This window comes from Andrena cerasifolii, chromosome 14, assembly GCF_050908995.1.
Source record: "Andrena cerasifolii isolate SP2316 chromosome 14, iyAndCera1_principal, whole genome shotgun sequence".
In the NCBI taxonomy this organism is placed as follows: Eukaryota; Metazoa; Arthropoda; class Insecta; order Hymenoptera; family Andrenidae; genus Andrena; species Andrena cerasifolii.
In genome coordinates, this window is record NC_135131.1 from 9,251,373 (window position 1) to 9,272,878 (window position 21,506).

The following is a 21,506-nucleotide window of genomic DNA, read 5'->3' on the forward strand; positions in this document are numbered from 1 at the left end:
GCGCGAGGGAGGAGGAGGGGTAGACAGGGGTAGAAAGCGTGGCGGAGAGAGGAAAAAATAGGTAGAGGAAAAAGAGAAAGCCTCTCGGCGAGGTTATATTTTTGTGAAACGCACTCGTCGCTCCGCCACAAAGGTCGTAGCTCGCCATCTTCGTGGTGGTGTCGTCAGGTTCGCGGCTGGGAACGAAAAGCCGAGAGAAAGCTCGTTGGATTTTAGACGCAATCAATTTAGGCTCTCTGTCTTTCAGCGCGAACGCCCCACGCATTCTCTCTCTGTGTGTGTGTGTGTGTGTGTGCCAGCCCGCTTCTTTGTGTGCGCGCGTAAAGCTCATCCGAGGACACTGCGCTCTCGAGTATTTAATGCGTTCGTAGCTTTGTAACCCCCTCCGGGGATGGAGCACACACGCTAACACCCTTCTGTGCGTAGCCTGCCGCCGCGAGTGTGCGCGTGCATCGCTTTCCTGTCGCGGCCGTGGCCATCGAAAAGACAAAATCAATAATTGGGCATGGACCGGCCTCGAAAATTCCTAACGGCGACTTACTCGCGCCAGGCTTATGCGCGATCACGAGTCGATCTCTCCCGATTCTTTTTGGGAGCGCCTCGAGTTCACCCCCTGCCACGGAAATTTAATTAAGCGCCCCGTCACGCGGCTCTTCGACTCGCTGGGAATTTATAGTCGAGGTTTATTTCCAATCCTATTGGAACAGAGAATTGCCAGTGGTTTTGGCAATGTCGAGGTGCGTAGGAACAAGGGATGCTTGCACGAAACTCGCAAAGTTCATTTCTGATAATTGAAACTAGAATATCAGGAATGTATGGGTATCGTATGATCTTCAAGTCGGGTGCGTTGGTCTCTTCTTCGGATGATCCCACTAGTGAAAGCCGAAGTCATCAGCGGGGTTCTTCATCCAAACCACCCCGCCGCGATAAAAGGAAGATTTCCGTAATCCGTTAACGACGGGCCGACGCGAAAATATTTATTTTACCCGACAGAGAGGGGCTAATTTTAGGGTTGAGCGTTGTTTGCACAGCGTTAGCGCGGTCTTTAGAACGTGTTAACGTCTTCTCTAGCCACTCGAAGCAGACCTCCTCGGATCCTTCGCCAAGATATCCACCTGTCGTGCCTTGTCTGCGAGGAAGAATTGAATTTTTCAGAAAATTCCGAGGCGATCGTCGTGCGCCGACAGTGAAATAACAGGCACTACCCCGAGGGTTGGATAACTCCAGCCAGGTGGCTGGTAATTGTGAAAACACTGTGGATTTAGCTTCCGCTGCCTGTCCTATCGTCGATCCAACAATTCCCAACTTCGTTGCAGTGTTTTAAAGGCAAATAACATAGCGCGCGGATGAGGCTTCGGAGCAGCATACGCGATCGGGCGGAAAGCGTCGAGGACCATTTCCGGCGCACCACAGAGCCGACACTATGGTGGTGCTGCGAACGAAGTCGAGTCGAAAATTACCATAAATTCGCCGTGCGAATGGTAATACCGCGGCACAATTCACGTGGACTTACGACGCCGGCCGCCTATTAAACATAAACACAAGTAGTAAGGAAGTCTCGCCCGCTGAAAATTCGCGGGTCATTTGAGCCGTTTCCGCGCCATTACCCTTTCTTAGCCGAGCTTCTTTGCGGGAGGAGCCTCTGGGTGGACGGAGGGCTCGAACAGAGATCGAAGTCGAGCGGAAGAGGGTTGAAGAGGGAACGAGGCCGTCGGCGAAGGCGGGGGTGGAGAACGTAACTCGATTCCTCGTTACTTTCTTCTCTCCAACGGGTAGATTATATCCTCGAAACGAGCCAAACTTTCAGTACCCTCCTTCCTTCCCGTTCATCGGTCTAAACGACTGGCCCAGGACCCACGAATCCGCCGATCTCATTCGGCAACGGCTGATGGGCCGAGCTGCTCTCGCGCGCCGCGTTATTGCCGCGAACCATTTTGGTTGCGGCGAGGGTGGAGGACGGTTTTGTTCTTGTCGCCGCCGGTTAATGCGCCTCTCTTGGCCGCGAGTGTCGTGCGCGGCCGGCGAGAGAATTAAAAATGAAAATTCGTAATGCCGCCGGGGATTATGCTTCATTTCAGCGATTACACACTCCTCCTCGGAGCCCCGCGCTTAATTTCCCCCTTTGTCCTGGCGGAGCCTCTCGCGTCGCCCGAAGACGCCCGCGTCGGGGAAGCTTCTTTGCGAGCCACGAATGGATCCCGAGTTTCGCAGCCGTCTCCGGACAGAGATGCTCCGACGTAAAACGAGATTTTCCATCGGTCCCTTAGCAACGGAAATGATCAGAGCGGTCGAGCTGTGGGAGATATATTTCTGCCTTGAAACTTGTTACAGGGTTGACGCGCGATGATCAAACGGAAGAAAATTCAGCGCAGCGATGTCGAGGTGTCTTTGTCTTCCATTCCGCAGCTATCGTCACGTTCGCCTTCTGTGCCCAAGGAAAAGGGCTTTCTGTTTACAGCCAGGTCAATCTTGCAGATAATTCAGTGGCAAGAGAAGAATTCTTTCTCGAGGAAACACCGAGCGGAAGCAATCGAGGAATGGAGGACCTTCCTCGAGCGAGATCGGGTTCGAACGAGCCTCTTATCCGGTTTTACGAGCGATGCTTCACTTGCCAGGCGCTCCTCTTCTGTAATTCTCCAAAGGAACGCCATTTTGTTGGACGCTGCGAGTTGTTCTTCTGGGATCAGCGGCGCGGCAAATCACGTATTAATGAACCAGTACGTGGCAGACTTGAACCGACACTGGCGTTTCTTCACAATTCACCGTCCACGCAAAAGGTGTCAGGCTTCAGAACGTTGCGAAGCTGAAGCTAGTTATGATCGGTAAGTGCTACAAAATGCGAGCTACATGTCTTCGGATCCCGAAGACGATGCTTTTGAAATCAACACCCCTGAAACACCCTCCGAAGCAAATTCGAAGCCACCGTTCGCTCCGTCGCTGGTTTCTGAATTCCAGGAAATCCTAATCAACCGGGCCAGTTGTTCGAGCAAATAATTACATGGCTACGATGCGTATCGGGCGAAGGGGTGCGGACGATGATCGTGCACGATCGAAGGGAAACGTCGAAGGCGCGACGCGGCTCGCGCATCGTTCCCTACCTGGCAGCCCGTTCTAACGAATCCTCAATGGCGCCTCGGCTGAAACGGGGCCTGACAATGGGGCCCTGTTGTCAGGAAGGGGGCTTCCTTCAGAGGAACCTTTGTCAGGGGACGTGTACGTGGAAGCCGGCTGAGAACCCTCCAGAGGGCCTCGTGGATGACTTGCGTCTCGAGGCCCATTCCTCGCTACTTCAAGTCAATTCTTCCCTCGCGAGCACGGCCAGCCGACTTTCCATCCTATCTGTCCCTCTCTGTCCCGACGATTGTGCGAGCCACGTCAAAATTCCCCGCTAATGGGCCGCTTACCAGCTGGATACGCGTGTTGTTTTTTCGAACGAGCCCGTGAGAGCCTGTGGGCCTCATTACCCGGATAGCTTCAACCGGGAAACGTCCGTCCAGCGCAGGAGTATTCCCCTTACTCGAGCCACCGCTCCGTTTAAGATTCTACAGCTTGTTCTTAGTTCTGCGATGGGAGGAATCCGAGGAAAGTCGTTGGATGCACGGGGTGATATCACAGTTTCAATTGAAATAGTGTGACACGCAAGTTTCGACAGAATTGAAACTTGAAGAGGGATGAAAGATTCTCAGATGGATATTTGAACACGGTGCATGCTTTGCTTATAGGAATCGCGTCGTTGAATTAAAATCGTATAGGTACTTCTAATCAGATTAGGGTCAGGAATCGCTCGCACCATCCACCATCTATTAATCACGCGTCCACGTGGCTGGCAAGATTAAATAGTAATTGAACAGTGATTCGTGGTGTCATTTTGTCGAAAACACTTGGCGAGGTGGGAAGACCCCCTCCGGCGTATTATATATATTGATCTCGGTGAAAGGACGTGCGGCGGGGCAGCCTGTAATTTTCGCACCCCCATAAGAAGCCGTAACCCTCCGACCGCCGAAATTACGTCCGTTTGTGCGCGATTCGCGCGCCAATCAGACGCAGCCTCATTGCGAGCACGAGAGCGATCGCGATAACGAGTAGTCAAGTCGATCGGTCTCCGCTTGGTCCTATTGAGGCTCCTGTATGGGGTGGATTCGGGAATCAGTCTCACCCTCGTGTCACGTCGACTCTTTTTGCAGGTGGGAATGTCGTGGATATAGTCTGGGGCTCGTAATAATGTTAATCCGAAAAGAATTCTGCGATCCATTCGATCCAACTAGACTAAAAAATATTTAAATTAGGCAACCGAAGATGGGGTGTAACATTCAAAGTCTTCAACTTAGACCTACAGCCAATCCATTGAAGTTTCTACGAGCTTCAGTGAATCTTTGCTTGTGCAATACCCGAGTTTGTAGTGTTTGAAGGATTCTTTAGACGCCAGTAGAAATGTAATCTTCTATCCAGTTATTTCTAGCGAAACGGGAAAGCGTTCTTCTCAAACGCAGTCGCATTTCCTCCGAAAATAGATGCACTTCGAGTTCCATCACTCATACTGGAAAAACGTTGGGACCCGCGGATAAAATTGGTGGCAGGCGCTCGTAATTGTATTACCTACTGCACGCGTGAATCGCATGTACAATTACGCGAGCGGGCCGGGCGGATGTCTGCCGAAGACATTTCGATTAACATCGCCGCGGGAGCGTTCCGACCTTTCTTTCTTCGAACCGTCAGCGCTAGGGGTGTAACGCGTTGCGAATAGTGGCGTAAAATAACAGGACGGATCTGCACGAGGGAGGCTGACTTCGAGACGGTTCTTTTTTTTATGAGCAAATTTGATTAAGGAGGCCTCTGCATCTGCTGGGAAGCCTGGCGGAATCTAATCTGCCGTCCTTATTTTGCGAGTCCAAGTATTGTCCTGCTGATGAATGCTAAGGAGACAGCCTATCCTGCTATTCCGAGCGGCATTTGGAAGCTTCTCATCTCGCCGAGGCTCGAAGACGAAGGAGCACTCTTTGTGCTATCTCTTCCCACCCCCTACTCTCTCATATAGACGCTCCGTCTTCCGCAGCTTTGTCCCCTCGAAATGAGAAAGCCTCTTAATACCAAAAATCAGCCGGTGCCCCCGTCAAAGGGAGCGCCGTGTTTCCTTTGTATCACTTTGCACGAACAAGCTGTACACCGTGGGCTTGGGAACGTGGCTGTGCGCAGACCAACACGAACTAAGTAGTGTCGGAACGCGCGCGTGCATGTTGATACAGCTTCGCGCCGAGAATTCATTTAACCTGCCCCATTCATTTAATCAGGTAATAACACTTCAGTCCGTCAGGCTCGACAGCCGGGGCGCTGTCAAATCGGCCGGTGGAGACGATAATTTCACTTGATAGCGGAAACGACCCTTTCCGGTCTGCCCTTTGAAAATTTCGACGTTAACGGCTCGTTACGGCTCGAACGAGCTAGCCTCTCGAGATTCTATCGCCGGACATTTGGCGGCGGCGATCAGCTCGCTTCAGGTGACTCTAACGAACTCAATTTTTCATTGTCAAATTCATTGTCAGCGGCGTTGACGCCGGGTGTGCTATCGCGTCGCCAGAAACGAACTGATGGATCGCCTATGCACTTTCCGCAGATATCAATAATTCGCGGAATCACCGTTCCCTTGCAGACCAACCCTTCTACCAACACCTCGCGAGGGCGAAATTCTACGAAAATCGAGCCAGCGATTACCGAAATCGCGGCTGTACTCCGGGAGCACATCAATCTCCATAAAATCTCCCTAATCGATATGAAAACTGGCCGCCGGTGGTGTTGGTCGCGTCGCAACCCCCGGGCGCGTGGGCGAGCGCGCGCACGAGTCCGCGGGAAAGAAAGGAAAAAAGCGCGCGGAACAAAGGGCAGAAAGGAGCTACAAAGAAATTAGGAAAGAAATAGGGGGTCGAGTCGCCGCGGAACGGGCAGGAACAGAGCAAGAGACGAAGAAGCTCGATGGAGACGCGCGTGGAAGGAGATTCGGGCTGCAACGAATCAGACAGAGACGATGAAGAGGGAGCGCAGGGGAGAGGGGACCGGTTGTAGGTGGTGGAGGAGGGCGTGGGTGTTAAGGGGGGGGGGTGAGAGGTGGAGGAGGAGGGTGACGAAGCGAGTGAAGTAGGAGGTAAGAGAAGAGACGAAGATAGCCGGCACTCCCACACAAAAATATCACCGTTAACGATTACCAACCCCTCTTTTCGTCCCGCGCTCGTTATATTGTGTCCCCGCCGCGCGCGCAAATTTAGAAACAAAAGACGGGTGGAAGGCGCGGTCTGATTGGCCGACCGGTCCGCGACTCGTCTCTCTGATTGGCCCGCGGGACCGCACCCATCCTGCAATGGCCGCTTTGTCGTTTCGCGCCGCTACTCTCCTCTCCTCTCCCTGTGTGTACGCGCCTGCACGCTTCAGCCACGAAGCTTCAACAACCCCGTGAAGCGCGAGGCTCCACCGTGCCTACCCCTCCCTTCGCACGGTCTCTCTTTCTCGCGTTTCTCCCACCTCGTTCATCCCCCGGGTGACGCGTCTTCGGCACCACCGTCGCTCACCCCCCGGCCGTTTCCTCTCTGTTACCCCGTTAATGTCGCCTCCTCTATCGGCTCCTTTGCCACCTTTGCTTTCGCGGCCCACCGCCACCCTCCCGCGGGCCCACTAATTCTCCTTGCTCGTGTTACCCCAGTTGTATCGAAATATGATCGGCAGATCGACCGACCTGTGCACGGACACGCGTGTGGACACGCTTTAGCGGGACTAGGCAGTCAGATCGCTCGAAAATCAAGTACTTTTTGCGAATTAATTACAAGGAGATGAATAGAAATTGTGACTAGCACTTTTGGGTAATGTTTGTTAGTACTATAAACAGCGACAAAAAATTATTTGAATAATATATACATATGTATGACAGCGCTACAGTTGCCTGATTTATAGGTGTTTTTTTCTGGAGCCGCTGTAATTTTAAATATCCTCTGAAATTCATACTTCGCCCTGAACCGATTGAAAAAGAAAAAAAACAAAATTTTAAAAATGGCGGCTGTAAAACGGCAAATTTTAAAGAAACTTGATTTTTCGCCAGGGAAAAGAGCCATTTTATTATTTTTTTTTGTCAAAGCAGAAGTTCTCACAGACTTACGCGTAGGTTCAGGTCGTAACTAGACATGTTTCACATGTGCTGAATTTTTTTCAAATCGACTTGTACCTCCGTCTTTTCGCAATCACTGCAAAACGAAGAGGAAATATGATTGCGAGAAAAACGCGTTTGAAGTTTCGAAAGAGGAATTACTCCACCTGCAAACGGTTTATGATGCGCTCGACTTTTTCGGCTGTAAAATCCTTAATTTTGCGAATTTTAACATAAACCAAACGGCATTTTGCTCGGAAAGGATGGTACTTTCGAAACATACAACAAAAATTGAATTTCTGACTGTCTAGTCCCCTTAATCCGCCTGTGCACCCACGTGCCCACGTCTGTGCTTCCGCCCGGCTAGATGGATTGCCCCTTTGGACGAGCAGGATCTTCTTATCGTGTTCTTTGTTCGGCTGGTTCACACTGGCAACCGTTGCTCGTGTGATCTGAACATGCCAGCTCGGACGACACGCGTGCGGTCGGAAAAGGGACACAGAGGCGCGAAGGACCAAGGGAATAGAGAAAGAGAAACGGGTAGAACGAGCGAGGGGGGTCGAAGGGTGAATCGCGATGCGAGGAAGAGGGACGAGGGGTTGGGAGAGAGAGGGAAGCTTGTCCCGGGTCCGCCATGCGGAAACCTATCTCAGGCTAGTACTCTACGCTCGCGGTAACTAACCGTCAGCCCGGGAAAATTCTCCCTTTTATGGTCGCGCCTTTTGGTCCTGCCACTCTCCACCCCCGTGGACAACGCACCACCGACGTCACCGTAACTCCTCTCCCTCGCGACTGTTCTTTTACCATTTTGCGCGCGGTGTCGATAATATTCCTCGATACTGCTGCGAAATCCAATCGATTATCATTCGAGACTGGGTGGATTGTCGTTGGTTGTTTCGAAATCTTCAGGTTGCAGCTCTAGCGAGCAATTTATAGAAACGCAGCAAGCACCGAATGCCTGCTGACTGGTAATAATTCGGGTTTAGTAGATAAGTGCGCGTGGAATCTCTGTTTACGGAAAGCATCAGCGGCGTAATTCTAGGACCAAATTATCGGCGACAGAACGACGCGCATTTTAATTGCACGAAATTAAATTAGAGCTTTATGCCCGCGGTAGACACGTCGCGCGATCGTGACGAGCAACGCTTTAAATTTTCAAAGAGCGCGTAACGTTATTAATTCTCGTTAACGACCAAAATTACCGGCGACGGGGGTGGGGGGCTTGCGGTTCCGAATGGCGAATTACACTTGGAAGCTTCGCGCTGGCAAAATGTCCGCCGACTGTTCGAGAACAAAGGCCTCAACACGGCGAGAAACGAGCTCGGAAAAGTCGCGTTATCCATCCTTTTGGATCCCCGCGCCGCCGACGATCGCAGGAAAAATAGCATTGAATTCCGCGCTGTTTTAATAGTCGAGCGATGGGAACAATGCTTGGCTGGCTGAAAGGAGGCACTCCGAATTTTACGCATTGCGACCGGCGTTTCGAAAATGCGACCATTTAATCGCGTTTGCGCCCTTCGACGTGATAATTCCCTGGGAGCGCGGGGGCGAGATTAGTTGAACGGAATTTCACGGCTGAAGGAGTGCGCAAAGAAAGGTCAATGGCAAAGAAGAGGAGCGTCCTTTGATCATCGATTTGAACACGATACCTCTGTGTCGCGAATTTCACAAGCAGCCCAGTGGATATCGGGCCACCGGTGATTCGTGGGTCGCGGGATCGGGTTTCATAGGTCTTTTGATTTTCGCTCACCTGTATCCTGTCTTCGGGCAGATCGGTTCGTAGGCTGAGCATCTCGCGAGCGTAGACGTCAGGATAATGGGCTTCCTTGAAGGCAGCCTCCAGCTCCTCCAGCTGTTGCGACGTGAAGATCGTCCTGGAGCAACAACCGTATGAACCTAGTTATATGCCATTACAGTTTTTCCCTTAAAACTAGCCTACACTTGGTGGGCGAACGAGGCGAGAGGCTGGGAACCGTTAACGCGGAACAATTTCATGTTTCTACTGCTCGCTTCCTCTATTTACGGAGCGTAACTGGTGTAAAAGTGGACGTGGTTATAAATGCAACTTCTTCTGATGGTGCTTTCCCATTTTACTTGGGTTGCCGAGGAAATTCTGGGCGTTGGAACGCTGAAGGCCATGGAGGGGGTGTTAATATTACGCGCAAGTACAGTAAGTGGTCTTTGGAAGCTGGAAATTAGAAGAGAAATTGCAGTAACGTCGGAGAGTTCCTCGAGTCGCGATGGCAACAGCAATTTTTTCGAAACACAGGCTTCCAATGAATCAATGAATGCAAATCCGCAGGCCCTCCGCCCCTCGATCAGCATCCCCCGTAGAGTTTCTCAGGGACTTAATGAAATTTTACAGCCAGATATCTGCACTGCGGCAAATTTTAATTCGCCCACGTTCAACCCGCGGATAGAATAATCTTTCATTTCCCAGTTTGATGGCGCGGCTCCAATTTTTAATCTTTAAAGCCGACAATACGCGGCACATCCGTCGCCCGCGCGGCAGAAACTTCGCTGTTTCAATGGAATCCATTTCGAGCGATAATTATATTTTTTAACGAGTAATTTAAGCCTGAATTCGCCCGTCTGGCACGCAATTATTGGCGAACGGTGATTGCATTCGGATTGTCTGCCGCCTCGAAATAAGCCGAAAACTCGTTCCCCAGGGGGGCTGCTGGTGAATCGCGCAACGGCGAAAAGTCCAAAATGATCTACACTCGTCGGAAGAGAATTTATCATTATCGGGGATTCGTCATCGAGCCACGCAGACGCGCCGATAATTAATCGAAAACGCGCGAGAGTGCTGCTTCGACGTTTCATCCGGGAGTTTTACCAGCGATTATTAATTAATCCCGTCGATATCGTGTTTCGATCTGGAAAATCCTCCGCGCCACGCGAGGCGCGTAAAATAATGGCCGCGCGCCGGCTCGGATCGCAACGAAAACCGTAACGAAAAACTCAGGGTTGATGTTCGCGTGAGACACTCACCTATGACGGCGCTTCTTCTTCTTCTTTTTGCTGAACCCGGAGAGACCGTCGACCGTGAAGTCTTTCCCCGAGTCTATGTTGTGCCCCACACCTGCAACACCATCGCCAGTGGCATTAGTTTCATGTGAATTGCATGGAGAGCAACTATCAAGTCCTTACACTGTTCCTCTAAGGAAGCACTCATAGATATCTAGGGGATTAGTGAGACGGTAAACCTGGAGTTCTTAACCGCTTACAGTACACTTATCTGTGCGTCACGCTATTTATTATTAATCATCTATGCTACGCTACGTTGACCAGATTTACTTTCTAAGGAAGCTGAACTGTAAATAGAGTAATTCTGCCCACTTTGGGTATTTTCGGCGCACCTCATTTAATATATGGCTGTTTACCGTTTACCTTTCTTTCTATGCGATATTTCATCGCTGGGTTAGCCGTGGCGTTCAATCACCCTTTCTTCAAACCTTACATTATGTATCGAGAGACTATGCCAGTGGAGTTAATCCAGTTAATCGCTCAACGAAGAATGGCAAAGAGGCGAGATATTAAGAAATTCAAGAAAGATCGTCCCACTTCCTCCGAAGCTCCATCTTCCGAGTACTCAACAGAGCTGGAGTAAATCCAGAAGGCCCGCGGGCGTATCTTTGTTCCCTAAAAAATCCGTGGGTAGCGGCCTCGGTTAGCGTTTGCATCTGACTCGAAGCTCATTATTTCATAGCACTGGCTGCAATTGATAATTATACAGGCCGCTTTGTTCGGGTTGCGCGCATCCACGTCGCGGATCAAATTACCCATTATACCTGACTTGCCAATGATTCCAGGGCACGCGTATTCATGCAAATTATACCGAACGAGCGTTTCGTTGGTCCGCGTGGCCGGCCTGGCTGATCTCCCTTCGTTAATATTTAACGCTGATTAGAGAAACTCTTCAGCCCTCTCGCCGAATAAACGCGGGCGCGCCTCGCTTTGGGATTATCCGCTTATGGTGGTGAAAAGTGTGGAAGACGCGAGGTCTGTCGCGAAGCCCCATTGTCCAGTCGGTCGCGCGTGTATTTTCATCTCGAAAATCCAGGTTCCCCAATTAGCGAGGCAGACAACAGACCGTCCACGCGCTTCAGTGACGCACGACGAAGGAAAAAAACATTTCTCCTCGTGTCTTTCATTTTCTCAAATTATTTCCTCGCCCTCCAGCGAGCACGCGAGCCGCCTGTGGATATGTATTAGGTGCGCGGGGATTTTCCGGGGGCAGGAGAGCGAGAAAATTAGGAAGGGTCGCCGGGCTGGTGGGTGGACAGGTCCCATGGTCCGGAAATAATTATCAATTATAAATTAATTTTGAATTAACGAGCGAAAATCGGCCTGGGTGGCGCGCAACGTTCCACAATGAAAACCCACCCTCTCCCCGGGGCTAACTCGTTACTACAGTTGTTGCTGGCAGCCGCTGCTGCCGCCACTACCCGCGGCTAATTAACTATTAATTAAGAGCTTAATTCCAATTATACGTGTCCTTCGACTAATTGGAGCCCCGAAACGCATTGCTGACGTCACGGGGCTACGCGTACAAGCCTCGCGCCCCCTCCGGACCCCGCCTCTCCCCTCGTCCCCGTTCTACTATTTCTTTCGCGGGAAATTATTTTCCGCCCTGCGCTTGACATTAGTTGCGAGAACACCTGCGAGCTGTTGCGACGGCGTTTAACGGGGCTCGCGGTTAGTTAAATGTCAGTGAAAAGCCGAGAAACCGAAAAGAAGCCAGGGGGATGATTCGGTTTAAAGCGTTTGTGGGGGCTGAAAGCTTTGAGGAATTTTGAGAATTCCCCGCGGATTCGTGCACGTGCAATTACAACTTTTGACGCGCGGCTCCCTTGCCTTCGGGAAGGCAAGAGGTCAGGGTTTTCAGCGATTTTTCTTTGATATCCCGCGGAAGAGGCATTGCACTTTGCCGAGATGTTTTGCCGCGTTCTAGGAACGGCTTTGTCGCGCTCGAGACGCGAACGCTGAGAAATTTGCAGCTGAAATTGGCAAAGGGAATTCCATTGGAGCAAAGTTCTTCAGCCTTGAGGGAAGCATAGTCAAAGCTAGTTTTCCGAAGGCATGGGCACCGAAAGAACCGAGGGAGCCTGGGAAAGGGAGACCCCGATGAATTTCGAGTAAAGAAGCTTCGTGGTCGCAGCGTGGAACGTAAAGCAGCGAAAACAGCGAAGGCTGCTTTTCAATAGCAATCCCTTTTCCTTATTCCCATGCTCGCGTTCTGTTCTCTTGCCCTCGTTTGCGACGCGTGTCACCGTTTTCTGGGAACACTGCTTCTAAGTCAAAGGAGAAACCACGTCGTTGGCATCGGTCACGTTCCGCGAAAGAAGAAAGATTCCGAAATAAAAGCTACACCCGAAACGTGTAACGTGTTCTCGACGCGTGGCTGCTGGATCGAGAACTATCCAATCCACGTTACTGTCACCCCTCGTTCTCCGTAAGGGGTGGAAAAGTGTTCCTCGTTGCTCGTCGCGAAGACGAAGAACTTAATGAGGCAGCGTCGGTGGCATTCAGACGATTCAAGGAAATTTCCAGCGCCTCCACTTCGTAATTTCATCCGTCGTTTCTTCTCCGCGCGTACACGTGTCTCTCTATCACTCGTCAGCGTCTTTTGCGGACTTATTCGCCCCAAGAAATATCACTCAAGGAGCGTAAGACTTAGATGAAAAATAAATATTCCAAGTCTGACTAAACTTGGCTCGAGACACCGCGCAACTGATCTCGCGCGATTCATTGTTTCGCGAAATCGCAAAAGAGGCCCCTTTTCCAGCGTTTTTAAGTACCCTTATCTGCCGCGGACCGTCGAACCGATCAGCAAGTTTCCAGGAGAACGTGGATGCTAGTAGCTGTGGCTAATCGCGCGAAGAGAACGAAGCTAATAAGTCCACTGTGTTCTACGAAATTGCAAGAAACGAGGGCTGCAAGTAACATCGACTTGTTTCTGCCTCTTACACGAAGGATCTAGCCGAGAATATTTCCCTCCAACTGGATATGAAATACACCGATCGCTTTTGCATAATCGCGGGAAAGAATACATACTCGGGCGAGTGATGTCGCAGGGAACATGGTAATTCACCGTTGGGATGGGTTGTTTTCGTCGCCACGGCACCCTGTCCTTCGCGTGAGAATGATCGATATTAGAGGCAGCGGGAAGCGTCACGATGGCTAAGTAGGAAACTCCGGCCGAATCGATTAATCAAATCCAGTTAACTATTACGGGGACCAGCGGGAACGCGTTTGCCCTCTAGCCCAGTGCACCCAGGGTGCTGGTCTACTCTCTCCCTCTCTCTTTCTCTCTCTCTCTCTCGCTGCTCTAATTTGTCCTGGATCTAATCCGTTCGTAGTGCCCTCGAATATCGTGGGATGTCGCGACCTCCCTCGAGACCTTCGCTAGGGAGAGACCGTGTTTGTGGGTGCAGCCACTTCAGAAGCAATTGTTTTTAATCTCATCGCCCAAGATTATGGCCGCCCGAGCGAGGATTCCACCGGCATCAAGGAACGTTTCATTCGATTCAATGTACAACGTCCAAAGTGGTCAATCGAAAGTTCGACAGACACTCTCGACAACACCAGCAAGGAAGTAACAATGGATATCACAGATGAGCGATGCAGAAGTAAAGGAGCTCAAGACGATGGAGGCCTTCTAGGGGGAGCGAATGGATGCTGAGACATTTGAAGCTCCAGAAGCAGTGTCCAACATTTTCTCTGTATGTACCTTCGTCTTCCACTCGAGAGTTCTGAAGCGTCAACCGGCGACGAAAACATACACCCGCAGAGGAAAGTCAAACGACTCTGAAGCCTCCGACTCGACTCCAACCCCCATCCAGCGATCATCTTGCGTAACCGTACGCCGAAGTCCCTCTCCCCCGGGCGCGGGATCGCCGATAAAAGGAGGAAATCCAGCAGCCTGGGCGAAAACTTTGCGGTCTACTCGGCCAGGAAGCGCAGACTTGGTGATCGCACACAGAGAGTCGGGCCGGAGTGGCAGGCGGCCCTCGAAACACCCTCCCGCGCGAAAACAGTGGTAGTTTACTCGCTAAATATATTCACGCGACGGGCTACGTACACCCAGACACTCGCCCGGGGTTGTTTCGCGCACGCATACACCCGCGAGCCCTCATACGGCGATTACACGAAGATTCCATCGCACATCGGCGCGCGCTCGCGACTAGCTGGTGCACGTGTACGTGAGCACGGGTGTGCACGTCGAGCGGCAAGGAAAGCGCGATGGGTACGCGCGCGCGTGTGTACGCGCGTGTGTGTGTGTGTCGCTGGTCGAAGCATCAGGAGAGGGTGGCGAGAGACGACGGTGGTGGTGGTGGTTGCGAGTTGCTGCTCCTAAGCGAGGGTGTGCGCGTTGCTGTCGGGCTGAGGGTGGTTACACAGGGGTGGTTGCCATCGGTGTGTGTTGGTGGCAGGCCGGTTACCAGGCAACCGGCAATAAAGGAGCGTGGATAGCCAATGGCGGCCCTCAATACACCCCTTCGTCTAACACGGCTTGTTTTCCGTGCTTAAGAGCGAGACAGAAGGAGCCTTTGCTTTAGTAGCTGTTAAGACCTTAAACCCGTGGCCTTGCTTGGCTGGCTGCCTTGCGCCACGCTGCTCTCGCGCCTAATAGAACCTCTTGGAACCCGCCTGCACCCGTGTTCCTTCGATAATTGATATTTTAATCCTGCCCCGATGCCGCCTGTGAACGCCGCGCCGCGCCGCCTCATCGAACCCCCCGTCAAATTACTTTCAACGACGTTCCCGCTAAACAGCCCCGTCAATTCTCCGTCCACGTTTGTTTTGTATCGGTTTGTTAGCTCGTTCGTAGGCTGACATGATGAAGAACGGTAAGGAGAGTAGGTTGGAAATTGTAGGACACGATGTAGGTGTGGAAGGAGTTGTTGGAAAATTTTTCTGGGTGAGTTTTACTAAATTCCTACGTGGGAAATGTAGGGGGTTGGTATTATGGGTAGCCTGGAGAATCTCCTGAATCCACAGGACGCAGTATGGGAGGTGATAGAATAAAGGAATACGTGATCTTGTGAAATGCAAGTAGTATAACAGAGCGATAAACGCGGCACTCATCTGTCGACCAATTTCACTTAAGGATGAACTTCAGTAACATTCGAAGTAAGCGAGAATCTTTGAAAATTGGAAGCATCAATCTTTATGCAATAGTAAAACCCTCTGCAAAATTTTAGAAAAATTGATTCGGTAGTTTTCAAATTATTTAACTTTCAATTTCACATGTATTCTTATGGGAAAACGCAGTATTGAGAATATAACTTCAAAATTAAGAGTGAAATAATAGGCCAAAGTTTTTGAAATCTGGTGTACAGAGAGATCAAAGAGTGGACAAAATTGTCACAAAAACTCCGGACAATTGATTCGATGGTTTTTGTTTAAATGAAAGAAAATGACACGGAAAACTGGTTTTTCTTCGATTGTCAGCTGAGTAACTGTGAAAGTGCAGACTTTTCACTGCTTTTCATATAAGTAAAAAGGAAAATTATAGTTCGATTATTTCATTTCTAGCAGTTGCATTTCAGGTACATTCCATCAAACAAGTTAATGATAAATCATCAAATATTCAATAAATTAGCAAAATAAGATAAACAATAAGAGCGAATTCAACTGAATTTGCGATAAAATTACACCATTGCCATTTCTGACTGGTTTTCATCACAGGAAAAAGCCTTATTAATATTTTGGAAATGGATTAACTTTTGGCTAAGATTGTTACTCAAGTTCATCCTTAAACATTAAAGCTTCAAGATACATACATGCATTTACTATCTGAATTGAAATCTCGCTAATTCTGAATATTTGTAATCCATACGCAGACCAACCCCTATCCGTTAAGAACTATATAATCTTACAATTCCCTGAGTGGTTTACCCCCTTCGTGGAGCAACTAAATTCTCCATCACGAGCTTCCAACGCTAACATATCACCTGTTATCGTGATTATCGAGGCATAATTGAGTCAGTACCATATTATTATTCCCATCACCTAAACTAACCACCAGCTTCGTACCATGTTAGAATCCAAGGGGGTGAAAGAGTACTGTAGCCACTTATTACCCTAAGAAGATGCAAGAAGCATCAATCCATTCGTACCCAAAGCTACCAGTACCGTGTCAAATCGCAAATTCCCCGTGTCCTGTTTGCTCTACGTCCTCGACACCCTTGCGCATCTGCCCCTGCGACCTCCAGCCCGTTGAAATTGCGTCCAGCTGGACGGACCGGACACGGGACGAGCTGGAGGATCGGTGGAAGACTAGAGAAAGGGAGCGCGGAGTTTACATCGAGCAAATGGAAACGTGCGAAGTGCTGGGAGCAGTGGGGTGGGCCAGAACGTCGTCACGTCGTTACACAGTGGCCCGTGTGTATGGTGTCCCAGGGGGAGGGCGAAGGTAGCACGTAGCACACCCCTGGGACGTCTTCAGCCGTCACTTGTCCGTATTAAACCAGGGTACTAATCCCGAAATTTAATTTGAAAATCTTTTCATGGCGCTACCGCCATCCGCCCCCGCCACTCATTCTCTTCGTCTCCGGCTGTTGCTGGAGCTCTCCCTCTAGCTGTGCACCACGAAGACATTTTAAACCTGGGGAATTACCCCGGTACCTTTGTGCGTCGTAATTGAAAATTCGTTTCCGCCCTCCCCCCCCCCCTCTTCGCGGGCCGGGTGAGCGGGATAAATGCCCTTTCGTGGATTCATCGAGAAATTACCTCGTCACGCGGTGAATGAGACGACTCGTCTTGGCCCCGGAGACACGGTTCCTCCTCGTCTCAGCCCGGGCTGCCACTTTATAGAAGGAGAACTACGTAAATGCGGGGCCGCTCGTGAAAGCGCCCCGGATGATTAACGAGACAAACGCTAGTTTTCGCGGATACTAGCGAGAATGCCGTGCTCGTCGCGGGGGAAAAATTAGGTTTACGCGATGGGGCAGGAGACAAATTGGATGCCTGGGAAAGGCTCTCCTTACGCGCCGTGGAAATTTACTAGGGAATTATTAAGAGCAACTTAGCAGCCCCTTTCCACGCGGGAACGGTTCACTGACTCGCGTCATCTGTACGAGTCAACGGGCGATGAAACAAAGGGCGCCGTTGCTCTGAGTGAAAATTGTTATGTTATCATCCGACAGTGGCTTCCATTCAAAACGCGCAATTCCGTTCCGGTGGATGATCGTTTTCAGCTGCCTAGGACGCGGGGGGAAATACCAGCGCACTTGAAAAATGCATCATGCCGAGAATTATTTATCGAGCGCGTGAAACATGTAACGCGGTCGTTTACATAGCCGAAAGGGCGAATGGAGCGTATCCGAGCGCAGTCGTCGGTTGGACACATCCCGGGGGATGTTTCGGTAGATTAGGGACCCTCAACCCCGGGTAGTTTTGCTGCACCATGTAACACGCTGTAAAACACTTGTAACAGACCGGCGGCAGAGCTTAGGGTAAGCTGCTAATGCTTCCACGATGTTTTCGGGGTCGAATTAATTTGACCGTGTTCGATCGTTCGCCCTCTAGAGACCTGGTCGACTCGCTCGGCGCGTTTCGCGTAGCTCTGCACTTCTTCCCCTTTCTACCATCGATCAACGAAGCTTCCAAGACTTTGAAGCACATGTCTTCCATCGACGATCATAGGACGATAATTGAACTCGAATATCCGCTTTAAAATATAATCGACGTAACGGATTGCGTTCTCGCGGAAGGCGGAAGGATTCGCCTATGAGCAGCAGGGACTGGGTTGTTTCTCCAGCCATCGATTCGCGGATCGACGCAGCACAATACAACAGTAATTAAGTCCCGAGACCAGTTCTCGAGCGGTTACATCGCGAAGACTCGACAGCTTAATCACGGTCACCGCGAGACGCGTCTCATCGATCCGCACAATCGGAGGCCCCTGGGCCCCTTGAATGGCGATAATTAATGAATAGGACGTGGCCGAAACAGAGGGAGAGAGAGAGAGGAAAAGAATCTAGTATAACGAATTCGTGGGCGTATTTCTCGGAAGCGCTTCTCTACTCTCTTTACCCTCGACTACCATCCCTCCACCCCCCTTGGTTTCTCTCCGTTTCTTTTTGCTTGCAACGGGCTTCACACCTCTTCGTGGTCAGAGAAACGTGTTTCACGCGCGTCTCGGACCCATTCTGCGCGGTCCCGCGCGGTGGCCATGCTCGAAATTCGACCCTCTACGAATGGTGTGAATATTATGATGGCCACGCATTCAGGTGCCAGCCGAGGACAATGGGCAAAGTGTTGATTGCCCGAAAACAACGCGTTTTTTTCACCTTCACGCCCGTACTTTGTTCCAGCCAGCTCGTGAACGAGAGCAGTCCAGCCATAGGGATGCTCAAGGACGCACCTCTGTCCACCCGAGCAGCACCTCTATCGATTGCACAAGCTCGCGGCTTGTCGAAAATAAACGGACGGCCGGCAGGAAAAGAGGAGGGTCCGTCTGAAGAAGTCTTTCGTGCAGCTGGATGAGTTGATCTTCGATACGTGGATAATGTCCCTCGAAGGAACCTTGAAACTCCGGACGATGGATGTCGAGTGCAGCAGAGGCACCGCGAATCGTCACTGGGTTCGGAAAACGTACAGTACCTCCGCTAGTTCATCCATAATTGAATTGAGTGCTGCAAATGGACTCATAATACCCGCGGAGAGAGAGAGAGGTCGCGCGGATGCTACCTGGAGTACCGGAGTTGGATCCCGAGGCATGGCCGGCAGTTGGCTCAGCTCGAACGTCGGGTGGTAGAGCGTGGTGCCATTCACGCGTCCAATTAATACTGAAATTGCAGCTATCAAGCAGCGCATTAGGCGTTTCCGTGTGATTAACGCCAGCGTGTAGCGGCCGCGCAGAGGTTTGGGAGCGGAGCCCGTGGAAAAGCCTCGCGCCCATTGAAAGGAAAGTAGCGGCTGCGGCGAACAAGAGAGTCGCGAGTCACCGCGACTTTCGCGACGGACCCGGCCGCCCGCGTTTCGCCTTTACTAAATTACATTAAACGCTTGACGCGCGCGCGCGCGCGCGCGACCTTACGCGTTTGCGGGCCGCAGGCATACGGAACCGTATAATTACGAGTCCTCGCAGGAAATTCAAGAGAGCCGGGGGGAGGGTGGCAGGGCGCAGGACGCGGTTTTTAGCGAATCCTCTCTCCCGGGGCAGACGAGAGGGACAAAGAGGGGCCAGCGAGCGTGGCCCGACGCCTTGGCAATTCCCGAAATAAATTCGCTCTTCCAGCACGTGTGCGGTGCAGGTCCGCCTGGCTGGTAACCCCTTACGCAATGCACGGACGGAGACGGAGGCCCGGGGAATAGACGAACAGAGACATTCGGCTGTGGAGAGGGAGAAAGTGACATACGGACGCGAGGAGATGGTTTAAAAGGGAGAAAGAAGCGCGGAGGATGGCGGAGGGAGAGAGCGAGCAACCCCATAGCCTAGCTACCCCTTTCGACTGGGCAGCGGCAGGCATAAGTCAGGAATTCCTGGCACGCGGTATATTGCGCGGGGGTGGAGGCCTGGCGGTTATAAGCTATAGTCTCCGGCGTGGCATGGCATGCACAGCCATTTACTTCATTATGTCATTAAGCTTAATGGCCCTGGCCCTAACACGGCTCTAGACTATAGCCACTTCTACGGTTCGTCCCCATTAACTCCTCTCTCTCACGACCTCGCCTGCCACCGCCCCCTGTCCACCCGTTCAACGGTCTACACTCTCTCGCTCTCTCTCTCTCTCTCTCGTGTCTGCTCCAGCATCCTCGTGAGCCAGCCTCGGCTCGCAATGAGCATCGACTTTACGCCGATGACCGGCTGAAATTGCAGGCAACATCGTGGAAAATTCAACGGACCTCGGCCACGCCGGGACGTATGGGTAAGTCGATAAAAGGATAAAGCCCTTTCGACCGCGCTCCAGGGACTCGCCACGATCTGACGCGTTACGTGGGAAGACTGCGAAGAAGCTCCTCTAGACAGATGCGAAACAGATGTCTCTGTGCATAGCACAAGTATGCAATTCCTCCTGGCCCAGATCAATACCAGCTAAACGCAGGGGAACAGAGGCCAGACGAAATGTCCTAAAAAATTGCGTGCAAATTAATTCGACCCTCCGCGAGCGCGACTATTAGCGCGTCAGAGAGACCGGTGGTACGCCCGCGACGAGACCCGCCAAAGCCAGCCTCTAATTATCGCAGAAAGAATCCCAGACGCGATGGAACAAAACTCACTCGTTAACAGAGCTCGTGACGAGTAAGTGGCTAAAGCGGTTAAACGCAATTGTTCGGCCGAAAATCCGCGCGCATATAGGGTAAATCCGGGAGACGCGGTCGACCTAATATAGTATGGCTATTAAAACTAATATAGATATTAGTTATTTCATCAGAGCAAACCTAATATGTTCAGAATTTTATGCAGATTCAGAGAAACTGGTCGATATTTGCTTTAATACAATATTTACTGTAAATCGCGTTGAAAACTGAAGTCACGACATCTGACCACCTACCCCGAGGTGCCGGGAGAAATGGTTTTCGTCGTTGGCAGAGACCACTCGCATAATTATTCATGGAGAAATAACAAGGAAGAAAGCAAAATTATTTATGAGTGAGTACAACAGATTCATTGATATTTAATTTGTTTACGCTAAACAAGTAAAGAACGCATCAAAGAAAAAGTGAACTACCTACCGGCAATTAGCAAGGCAAATGAATACAAAAGTGAATGAATAAAATAAATAAACAAAAATAATAATAAAATAATGATAAAAAATAAACAAAAATAATGAAAAAATCATAACTCGACCATCTCTCCTTTCTGCAGCGAGAGATGGTCTTGTCGTTAGTTTTGAGAGGAAGAGTTAATATGGCCAAATACTTTGACTGCATTGTCCCTCAATATCTCTACTATCTCATTATCCCAACCATTAAACGGAAATAAACTTAGAACTATATTTTAAATACGATTCTGTACGCCGTTGTGTGACAAAAGAGGCTAAATGTAACCTCAATTTACCTTTTATAGCCTATAAATCCAGAAAAATATAGAAGGAAGCGAAGTGACGCTATTCATTCAACTGTTTGTCTTCTAAAGAAGTCATTGGTCTGCATTTTAACGCGTTTTTACGTATAGAGTCTGAAATATAGCGACTCGACCAACTTTACCGCGTCTCCCGGATTTACCCTACGCGCAGCTTGCCTCGGGGAAGGATCCAGAATCGCGGCGATTCTCCTGCAGACCCCTGAATCCGTGAATCTCCTAGTGACGTCTTCGGGGGTCTCATTTCGCGCAGAAATATCCTCCTGCGAGGAGGATAGATTTTACGCTGATGACCGGGCGAAATTGCCGGCAGCATCGCGTAAAATTTACGCGTATTCA

General features: G+C 50.6%; 1 protein-coding gene across 2 annotated transcripts in view; it reads right to left on the reverse strand.

Annotated features, from left to right (window-relative positions):
• The window catches only part of LOC143376312 (uncharacterized), a 56,091-nt gene that overhangs the window by 10,812 nt on the left and 23,773 nt on the right, over window positions 1-21,506 (reverse strand). For both annotated transcript variants that reach the window (XM_076826477.1, XM_076826476.1), the window contains exons 3-4: window positions 10,121-10,211; window positions 8,877-9,000 (exon numbers count right to left, since the gene is read on the reverse strand). In XM_076826477.1, the coding sequence (XP_076682592.1) occupies window positions 8,877-9,000; window positions 10,121-10,211 (215 nt within the window). The remainder of the gene's footprint in view (window positions 1-8,876; window positions 9,001-10,120; window positions 10,212-21,506) is intronic.